At 38.5% G+C, this 11,451-nt stretch overlaps 1 protein-coding gene across 2 annotated transcripts in view; it reads left to right on the plus strand.

The window, feature by feature from the left end:
• LOC135942068 (neuroligin-4, X-linked-like) overlaps nucleotides 1-11,362 on the plus strand; it is a 193,652-nt gene extending 182,290 nt beyond the window's left edge. For both annotated transcript variants that reach the window (XM_065487982.1, XM_065487983.1), the window contains exons 10-15: nucleotides 606-763; nucleotides 1,036-1,163; nucleotides 2,213-2,359; nucleotides 3,328-3,517; nucleotides 7,418-7,564; nucleotides 9,104-11,362. In XM_065487982.1, the coding sequence (XP_065344054.1) occupies nucleotides 606-763; nucleotides 1,036-1,163; nucleotides 2,213-2,359; nucleotides 3,328-3,517; nucleotides 7,418-7,564; nucleotides 9,104-9,437 (1,104 nt within the window). In that variant the 3' untranslated portion in view covers nucleotides 9,438-11,362. The remainder of the gene's footprint in view (nucleotides 1-605; nucleotides 764-1,035; nucleotides 1,164-2,212; nucleotides 2,360-3,327; nucleotides 3,518-7,417; nucleotides 7,565-9,103) is intronic.
• Nucleotides 11,363-11,451: the final 89 nt, after the last annotated feature.

Here is an 11,451-nt window from a genome sequence, read left to right on the forward strand (position 1 = left end):
CTTCGAAGCATTGCTGAGGCACTGTTACACTGACGAATTTTTTGGGGGGTAAAATCCAGCAAAGCTCTAGAACATTTAAAATAATTCTCTTTCCACTGCCCACTTCGCTCACAAACAGCACCACGACGGCTGGGAATTGCAATTTTTTGTTATACTAACAAGTAACATCCGCCACCATGTCTGACAATGAGTGAAAATTTTTTGTGCGCTTGCCTCGGTATAGACAGTAAATTTTATGAAATGAATTGATTCGTGAGTTAATTTTGACAGGAATTTCTAATTTTTTTAAAGTATATAATATCAATAAGAGAGGTGAACCCTCTAAACTGACATTTTCCCGCCACTCTGCGAATTCGATGGGAAGGTAGTGGAGTTAGTAGTGTATCTTGGCTGCACCGATGAGAAGCGAGGATTCAATCAAAATCGCGCCGGGCAAAGCTTGTTTGCGCCTGAATCCTCGGTTCGCGCGCGGTGCGAAAAGTGTTTGGAACCGCACCTTCGACTCCTTCGAGTCGAGTTGAGAGAGTGTGTATTGAGGCGCACGACTTTGTGGATCGTACAAGTGAGTTTTCACACTTGCGGTTTCTGCTGGTGACGTTTTGCAGAGAATTGGAAGTGCGAGAGGCGACGACGTTGGCTACATGCTCGGCGCACCGCTCGCAGCCAGTGGAAACACTATCCTCTTCCCGCACAATTTCACGCGGCAGGATCAAGCCGTGTCTCTCACAATGCTCACCCTGCTGGCAAACTTCGCTAAATCTGGGTAAGTCCTCTCAATCAATTACAAAAATGTGCGTGAGTGTGATTTAGCACGTCGGCAGGAGGAAAGAGAGTGCGCGCGGAATAAGAAAGAGACGATTTTTAGCGCGCCAAATGGAGCATGAACCCATTGACTCTCTTGATATGAATTTGAAATGTAATTTTTCCGACTCCCTGATTTACTCTCACCCGTGCCGTGCCAACTTTCCTCATCCCGAATTCATTTTCGAGCAATTTGATGCGGACGTGCTCCGTTTTTCACCTTTTCTCCGACAGCAACCCGAACGAACCCCAGAAGCCGCAGCCAGTGGAGGATTTTACCTCGACGGACAAGGACAAAAGCAAGTTCCGCGCAGTCACCTGGGAGCCGTTTGACCCCAACACGCAATCCTACCTTAGCATAGGTGAGTTAACCTTTTCACAATTTCAAATTTAACTATAATTATTTTGCTTTTCATAATTGATACAATCGAATTAAGTCCAGAATTGAGTATATCGTGGCGAAATATTTGGGAAACAACCCTAATAATGTTCAGGTCTGACTAATTTTAGTGACTAACTAAAACATTTCGCCCCAGGGGGCCAGAGGGTTGGTCCCAGACTCCAACCATGACTTCGGAAAATAAAAATTAATTATTTTCACTGAAATTTGGGTCAACGGAGCGCAAAAGCTAGATAAAAAACCATATTTCCATAAACCTCGATTTTCAGGGCGCAAAAAACACATCTTTTGCTTTGAATACGAGTTTCCAAAAATATAAAAAGCATGACACCAATTTATATAGGTTATAATATTACGTTTATTGTGTCACATTTGGGCTATTTTCTACAAATTATATTTTAGGCAATGCCAGAATTTTTGGAAAATTTTTTCTGATCTTTTAACCTGACGTTTGATCTATGAAGTTGGTCATGAAGGATATCTTGTTAAGCGTAAAAAATTCCCAACCCAATTTTAGTAGAAGAAAATATACAACTTTTTAGAGAAAAAAATATGAATTTAATGCAAGCGTAAATGTTAATATTCGTTCAGTTCATATTTTCCTCCATCTAAAATTAAATCCAGCTCTGCTTCACCGAGCTAAACTGCTTTTCCTGCATCGTTGTTGCCAGATTTTGGAAAATCTAAACTCTTTGTGTGCAGAGAGAGGTACACGCTCCCATTATGTTTAGTCAGTAAATTTACACAACATCTCTGCTCAGTCAAAAGTTTCTTCCCTATTTAGCACGCGCGTAGAAAAAACCCAGCCGTGTGTTGCCAAAGCTACTTTCAAAACGGTTTGGCCGAAATTAAATCAGCACCATCAAGTGTGCACATGCCAGCCGATTTCGGGGAAAAGCGGTACAAGGGCCGCAGCGCACGCTTGACCGATCAAAGTTCAGCGAGCGTGCGCGCTATACTTTCGGCTCGTTTGTGAGAGGGTCTCAAAACTCAATTATGCATTATTCGCAGGGCCGAAGCTGCGTATGAAGAACCATTACAGGGCGCACCACATGGCCACGTGGCTACACCTGGTGCCTCAATTACACCAGCCGACGGGAGACGAGGTCAACCCGCGTCACCACCACTTCAAAGACATGGGCCTTCCGCTCTACGCAGGTAACCGAAAAAAATGAATGCCTTCCACAACATACCGTCTATTTTTTTTTAATAAATCCAGATATTTTAGCAGAAAACTCTTTTTAATAATTAACTAAACAATTTATATGCATTTTTTATTACGAAATTAATATAAAATAGAAAGAATGTGTTGTAGTATACAGAATGGTGTTAAATTTTATATTCTAAAAAAACGATCGAGTTCGTAAAAGTCTATATTTCCAAAAGTGATTATTCATTTTCATTGTGATTATAAGGAGATGCAAAATTAATATTATGTTTAAGTAGCTGTACGCCGTTGGCGTTAAATAAATCAATCAATATCCATAAAAATTAATATTGTGAAAGTTGCAAACCTTTAAGAGAAAATTTCAATTTTTCTCAGAAAGTCAAAACGATCCATGTATTGATTCGCCTCAATTATAACGGTCTACAACCCAAAAGTAATTAAAAATGAACAAACACTATATTAAAATCAATCCCACGTATTTTAGAAATATTTTCTCACCCATTTTTTCGTAACATTTGTCAAATTTTTAGTTGCTTTTATATAGCAAAAGATATACAAATTCCACTACATACCATTGACGAACTACAACGAAGAGTCTTCAAATAGCTTTTTTTAGGATGATTTTTAGTCTTTAATTCGGATAACATACGAATTACGAAGTTCCCAAAAAAGTGTAATTATCATAATAATGCGTTTAATGCTTACTATAACGAGGAATACAGTTTTTTTTATAAACTATTATAACGAAAATATAAAAAGCCAAATTAAACGATTTATCCAATAATAAATAAAGAGAGAAGTTTTTACTAGAAGGAAATTACAATGAAACTTCTGTAAAGCTGTACTTAAAACAAAAAAACCAGTGTTAATCGATGGGCTGTCTAACAAAAGAGCTGAAGTGTAGCTCTCATTCTGCTTGACATATTTCAAAATTTTTTGCACTGGTGCTAATTAACAGGGGAAGTGCGACAGGAGCCGTTCACGCATAGGTCGCTGGGCGACGACGACGGCGACTCGGATTACAGCATGATCGAGTGCGTCTACGTAAACACGAGCGCGGCCTTCTCGTCGGTCTCCACCATGAGTCTTGACCCTGTCGACCCGATCGAGGGCGTCGACGAAACCAGCCAACTCCTAGACAGAACCACGTAAGTACATCCGCTTTTTGCCAGAGCAATCCATCCAATCGATCAAAACTGCCGCGCTGCTGGACGCACGGACGCTGGCGAACCAACAGAACTGTGAAATCCGCAAAAAGCGCCGATTTAGCTTTGAGCCGGCGTCAAAGCGAACGGGCACGCGATCCAAATTTTCTCGCCACAGGAAGAGTCGTTCCTTGTATTTACTGATATAACTGTTCGAATGTGTTTTTATCCAGAGCAATGCGCTGCACAATGCTCGGAAGTACTCTTTAACTTTCCTTCAATAAAAGTTTTGGTAGGAGGAAAACAGACAAAGTTTCTTAAGTGTTTTGTCTGTTCTCTTTTCATTAAGATAAGTGAGTGATTCACTTGTAAAAATTATCTGATTTCCTTCTAGAGTGGGATTATTAGGACTGCGCTTTTTAGTTTTTTCTCTTATTAAAATAATTGTATTTGGTTGTGTCAGTTGATTTTGAAGGATAAAAATTAAATTTCAAGAATTTGCAATATTTTTACTGCAACAATTCTTCAATAAAATATATGATATGAAACTGTTCTGGAAAAAACCTGTATAGAATTGCGATTGTGCCGGTTGGTAGGCGGAAATTGAAATCATTTAAACTTTGTACCATTCTTCCAAGCGTCTAAAAACTTCCAAATTTTATTATCTTGACAGAAATAGAGGAAAAGCAGGAATTTCGGGTTTCAGTCTCTCGATCCTGTCTTGTAATACGCTCGAATTTGTCGTGTTAAATAAGGTTTCCCGTTTTTTTGTCCTTACTTCTTATCAGGATACCTAAAGAAAGTTGTATAAACTAAACGTGAAGCCCTAAACAAGGTATTATTATGTTTACTGCTTTATTATCGGTCTGAAATGTACGAAATTCCTCTTTTATAAATCCTAAACCGGCCGAGGTTGAAGGTAAAATGTCACAAGTATCTCCAGTCCAGCAAACACGATTTTTATCTCTGGTATATAGAAAGAAGTTTTAAGATCGTGGCGTGGCGGAACTTTTCCACTTGGGCCAAAGTTCAGCGTGAAAAGACTGATGCTTTAATTTTTGTGCCGTGCATTATTTCAGAAACACTCGCTCTGATGATGATTCCGGGGGCTGCTGGCTGGCTTCCTTTTCTTTCCCTCCTGCCTGCCTGCCTGAAATGGCGGCGATTCTTTATCTTTTTGCGTTCGCCGCGTACGTACGTGTCATCCAAAAGGTGCGACGGCAGCACAACGTGCCCTTTTTGTACCCACACCCAGTTGGCTGATCTCTTTTTGAACCCGACATTATTTACACTGCTCGGAGCAGCAGCAGCAAAAAGCATCGCAGTTAGCCCCAGCTGAAGGCTGAACTACTATACTAGTTTTTTTTCTCTCCGCAGGCCGAAGATTACGTGTACGCGCTTCAATTGCAAACTTTCCTAATGGAGAAATCTGTCTTTCTGCTCTGCGGACTGCGGATAAAATTAAAGAGCACTCAACAACATTTGAGAGTTGAGGGTTTTTTTAAGGATACAAGTTCCGTCGAGTGCTTTACGAGATATAATGTAATATGCGAGCGTATTCCAATTAAGACAGGAAACCGGAGTTGCTGCGGTTACTTTATTTCTGGCAAGACAAAAAATTATCAGGAACAGGACAATTTTCCAGATTGCAAATTTATATATATGATATATTTTTGTTTCATTTTTTTCTGGCTTTTGTCCTCTAATTTTTATTTTTCAAACTCATTCTCCTGCATCTTACAATTATGAGCACGAAGTAATATGAAGGTGACGAATCAGAAGCTGGCCTAATTGTAAGTGATTTTTCGGGCACATCTCAGGGCGTTTCCTGAGCACCCTGATGGCTTCCAAAGGGTCAGATTGAACCCATTAAGAAAGGTCTCGACTTTACCGTTCCAATGGTGTGCAGATCTTGCAGATCGAACCAATAGAGAGCCCGTCAGGCGCCGTGAAATTGTCTTCACGTGGTAATTAATAATATCGGTCGTATGATGGCTACCCAGACGTCAGGGTTCGATATCTCATCTGTTCTAATGGTCTTGTCAGACCTCAGAGATGACCACAAGCACGTTTCGAGAGAAAAATCGACCGAACGTGCAATTTTTATCTTTTTCACTAATTGTTCAACCTTTTGACCCTCCGTATCTCACAATCAATCACAATAAGAGTGTTATCATAAATATCCTGAAAATATCTACCCTTATTTGGAAAGAATTAAGAATTCCATTCCATACTCAGAAAAATACAAAAATGGCGTTTTTGAGTTATTCAAATATTAAAAAATCGGTCGAAAATTAATCAAATTTGAAAAATCCAAAATAATTCATCGGTCTATAAAAGTTGTAGGCTGGTCTAATAGGACGTCTTTTGATTTTCAGATAAATGTTGTTGCTCCCTGAGAACTCGGGTTATTCTAATTTTTGTGAGCTCCGGGAAACCTGTTTCTCCGTATTTCAATATTTCATATTTTTTACAATAAAACTGCGATAAATATACATATAACAAAGATTGAACTGACATTGAGTAGAACCTAAATAAAACAAATTTGAGCTTTCGGCGTCTGATGTATTTGCTTGTTCCATTTGTTGCAACTCTGAGGCTGTATGCGTCAACGTTCTCTCTCTCTCTCTCTCTCTCTCTCTCTCTCAATGTGATATCCGTTATCGAATACGCCAGTGGCAATGCTGAAATTACTTGCCAGCTAGCGATCACACAACACACAGGCGGGCGGGTTGGCGGGCGTCTTTTTTGCATTCGCCGGCTGCGCGCTGAAAGCGGCGGCAGCTCGCGCAGCTAAATACGTTTTGACATATAACTTCTTGGCAGGAAACTTTTTGCAGCTAGCGAGCGAGAGCGCGCCTCCAGACGTGGATGTTTCCGATAATTAATTTATACAACTTGGCATACGTTACGTGTGCCTGCTTTTTCCTGGCACACAGTGAAAAATGAAATGTTGCTGCCGCCGCCGCCGCGCACGTCTTAAGTCAAGCATGAAATGATCGATTGAGCCGCGATGGAAATTGTCTGCTGAATTGATAGGTTTCGCTCTAAAAATGTCTTTGTGGAGCACTGTCCATGCGGACGAAAATCCAATTATGTATATGCATAGAGAGACGAATTATTTGCTTTCCACCGTGACAAAGATAAACGAGCACTGACGTTTTCCTAAAGAGCAGCCTCTGCCGTCGAAATTCTAATCAAATAAAAGTAACGAAAGTAAAATAAACTCTTCTCAGCTCGAAATTTCTCTCTGCGGCGCTTTATTTCACAAAGAGGGTGCCGCTGGAATATCAAAAGGGAGGAAGAGATTGTTTCCATTATTTTTCTGCTATTGAGCCGCTGCCAGATTTAATTGAAAGAAAGTTTCTCTCTCTCTCTCTCTCTCTCTCGTCCGAATAATCGCCTGGAACCGACGACGGATCTATTACCATAAAAAGTATAAGCCCTTACCATGGAAATGAGATACAATTAAACGAAAATTCATTTACTTTGCCTGCACCGAAATGCAAATTGAGTTTGCAGCGAAAAAGAGAGCGAGAGAAAAGCGCCGCTTGATCACTTTTTCTGACGTCATTTGCTAATTTTAGCCCAAACGAACGAACCCCGAACACCTCACTCTCCACACAGTTCCAATTTGGGTGTAAAGTTTTCTCTCATTCACTCAGTTTTCATTCAATTTTTACCTGAAATTTCCAGGTGAGTGGAAGGTTTTTTAAGGCAACACCTCCACGAAACTCAAGAAAATGTGTGCAACGAATCCCAGATTTATTAATTACAGTGAATTGAAAGTTTTCCTGATTTTCCAACCAAAGAAAAGGGAAATTCCTGTTTTAAATCAATAGAATTTCCGAATAAAATCTTACAACTCTTGCCAAACCCTTCATTCGCATTTGCTTGTTGCAGGAAAAACCCCAAGTCGTCGTACCCGAGCTTCACCACAGCGCTGGCTGCTACAATTGGTGCTGGTTGCCTACTTTTATTGCTCAACATCCTCATTTTCGCCGCTATCTTGTACCACAGAGAGCGGAGAAAAGCTGCAGACGAATCCAAGTGAGTACATATTTGGCTGCTTAGCTACTCGCATCATTTCGTGCGTCCCGGCCGGCGTGCAAGAGCTCATTTTCTTTGCTTTCGTGTAATCAAGGAAACGACTGTTTGCGCGCTTCTTTGGAATTCAATTTTCGCCGCCACACAGCAGCAATTACAGCTTAAGCGGTTCCTCGTTCCTAAATGTGTTTAAGCTAATGAGTGGAGATGTGTTTTGTTTGCCTGATGAGTCGTGGGGAGTTTGCTCGAGTCTCGCTCTTTGTTTCCTGGTTTACATTTACACAGAGCGTGCTCTCAGCGAAGAAAGTTGTCGTGTTTCTCTCGGAGCGAATAAAATTACACCAAAGTTGGTTAAAATCAATGAACTTGATTACATCTTCATCTATTTCATAATTGATCAAATTTATTTTAATCGTTTCATGCACTTTATTTTTAAATAAATAAAATGTATGAACTAATCTTGAATTTTGATGTCTCAAAAATGGCTCCAATAAATTATCAGGTTTCCCTGACCCTGAGCTATTTTTCTCATTTGCTTCTTCGTCAAACAAATATAAGTTATTCAGATCAGGTCTGTGAAATCGAGACTTTTCTCAACTTCTAATTTTACGATCTTAAAACCGAACGTTAAAACGTCTAGATACAGAAGAGAAAAGTGCTTCTGGCTAAATACAATATAAAAAATGCAAAACAAACAAATGAGTACAGATTCGTACTTTGTCAAAGTCGTTTATATTCATTCAGGGAAAAATGACAAAAACCGCGTCTCTTGACTGTTTGCTGTGTTTCAAGTCCCTACCGATCTTAAGACAATGATTTAATGTCTTTGTTCTTGCACGAAGTAGCATTTTTATTTCGACGCTTTAAATGAACAAACTATTTAGGCCAAAATTACTGTTAAGGTGATTTTTGAAATTTACCATGTATCTTAATTTAATTCAGGGCTGACAATGTTAGATGATGGACTATTTTTTCTGAGCTTCTAATCGTTCCGGGACTATCAAATAATAAAAAATCACGCCATTTGAACCATATCTAAATTCCTCTAATACTGTTTTAATCTGCCAAAACTATTTAAAATTGGCTAGAAACCAAAGAAAAAAGAATAATTTTTACCTTTTTCACGCCGCTCGGACATTTTTTTCTCGTGGCCTATTTTTTAGCACACTTTTTGATTATGAGCGAAGAATCAGAAGAGATACATTTACAATTTTCAGTAAATTCAAGATAAAAACATTTATAGGAGCAGATAAGGAAGTGAAAAGAATATCTTGTTAACATAGTTTGTATTGCTCCAATAAAATTTAGACAAAGCAGAATGAGAAAAATTTTGGGTCCATGGAATATCGTTTTATAATCATAAACATTTATTTTCGTACGTTTAATATTGTCCCAAGCTGCCTGTCATAAGAAATAAAAATTGTAATTAAGTCGTAAGCCGATGGTGTCCAATAAATAAATAAATAAAGTAACAACCTTTCAAGCCTATATTAAAGCTGTACATAAATCTTCCAAATTCTAATGTTCATCTGTGCGTTGCAGGAAGGAGCAGGAACAAACGGGGTCGGATTCTGCGGCGGCCGAGGGCACGAGTCGCGCGGGCACCTCCGAGGAGTCGATCGAGATGACCTCGGTGTGCGCCAGCATGAGCACCGTTCTTCCAAGCGCGTCCGCCTCGCCAGTGCTGGCGGGCATCAAGAGGGGCGGGATGCACCACCACCACCACCATCACCACACGCACCACCACCACGCCCGGCCGGCGGCTCCGCTCAGCCCGTGCATCCCCGAGCCGCCCCTGCCGCCCTCGGCCATGCACCCCAAGTACGCCACCCTGCCGGCCAAGAAGAGGGTGCACATCCAGGAGATCTCTGTATAGCATCCGGGGGTGCGTGTCGCCCTCTTTTTGTAAATACACACTTCTCACACATTTTATGTGAATGCGTCGGCCGGCGAAATGAGTGCTTGGCCTGGCCGCGCGTTCATCCCTGCTGTGTTTTTACTGTTTTTAATCTCTGCGAACGATGATTATTACGTAAGGACCACGGTGAGATGAGGCGAGTGAATGAACAAATTGTTTTTTCTTTAGCGCTTAACATTGTTGAAATTGTGATAATTTTTTTCTATATTCCAGCTCTGTTCACAATTTCTGGAATAAATATATATATTTAGCATGGTGACACTTAAAAGAAGAATGACTAGGACTACGCGTTGTTTTAATTTATGGAATTTATGAAAAAAATTTTAGTTGATTTCAAGAAATGTTTTGGAAAAGAAAAATTGTGTGTTCTAAAATTTAACAGCTAACAGTTGCAATTAATTATTGGGCAAAAATTTAAAAATCAAAATAAAAATTTCTTATGGTTTATTTGGACATTTTTATAGTTAGTTTCACGATTTTTTTTTGTTCTCCACTAGTTGAATTTTTACATTCAAGGAGATTTCAGACTAAAATTCAGAAGGAAACAAAAACAATTTTCCTTAAATTTGTATTTTATTGAAAAACCACTCTTGTAACCTTGATTAATGTTGTAGATTTTCATATAACTCGGACGAAAGAGTTGATTATTTGTCTCTTCAAAACAGGGAACAATTTTATCAAAATAATGTTCGACTAATTTGTGATGCAAAATTTAAAAGAATAAAAATTAGACATTTCGTAGAATCAGGCATGCAGGGAAATTATTTCGGGGAAAAGGCCAATATTGCGGAGTTTAACATGGGCTTAAATTGCTCGTTATTCATTTGAAAGCTGTTTCTTCAAAGCACCATATAAGTTATATTGAAAATACGAAACGAGCTGCCCTAGGAATAACGCTTATCCAAGTCCAAAATTATTATTTCACAAGATGGGACAAAGCCAAACTTTCCTAAAAAAATTAAGAAAATCGGCCTCAATTTGTATATTATTTTTCTTCATATACATTTTCTAATACATTTCAACCAAAGGAGCTGAAAACACAGTTATAGTTAAATTATTTAGGGAGCTACAAATATTTAAATAAAAATCGGTGCCCGAGACACACACACGTCATCTAGCTGAAGGTAAAAATTTAATATTATTTGGTTTATTTTGTCCAGTAAAATTCCTCTTTTAAAAAATTCCGTTCTGTTTTCATAAAATAAATTAGAACAACGCTTTTTACTATTTTATATTGAAAAATTCAAAAGACGCGTTAAAGATTTTTAATGTAAACAAAAAACATATCTGACCAGAAGCGTTGTAAATAAATGAAATTGTTGTGCAGAAAACCCTGGTCAAAAGTCGGTGTTCTTTTTGTGTGGAAGATTGCGGCGGAAATTCCGTTACGTCCTTTCAGAATTTTCTGAAAGAGGTAATAAGACATAAATAAATTTAATATGCGTGTTTGTAATTGCGTTTGCTATTGAAAGTATATAAAAGTATTTAAACAAAAAAATCATCTATATATTATGGCATTAAAATATAAAAAGTGAATTTATGGAATTTATACTTAAAACTTAATTTGTGTGAAATATATATTACATCTGGATGCAGGTTATGCGTTTGGAAATTCAATTTGAAAACAAAATTAACCGTAAAATTTTGCAAGATAAATTTAAGAAGGAGAATTTTCCGATTTTCAACGTTTCGCGATGGAGAAAAATTATTGAAATGTGTAGGTAAGCACACACTGCCAATTTAGTTGGTGGATGAGAACTGTAAGCATGTTTCAATTGCGCTGTTTGTACATTAATAACTGTAAGGCGAAAACCATTGTGATGTTTTTTGTATGCCAAATGCAATCAAAACAATAAATGCGATATATAGTTTGGAATAAATAATGACACTTTTTTATTTTTAACTCCCCTGATTTACAAAAACAATCAAATTAATTTGGATGAAAAATTAAGAATCGCAATGAAATTTTCCA

The sequence above is a fragment of the Cloeon dipterum genome, chromosome 4 (genome assembly GCF_949628265.1).
Source record: "Cloeon dipterum chromosome 4, ieCloDipt1.1, whole genome shotgun sequence".
NCBI lineage: Eukaryota > Metazoa > Arthropoda > Insecta > Ephemeroptera > Baetidae > Cloeon > Cloeon dipterum.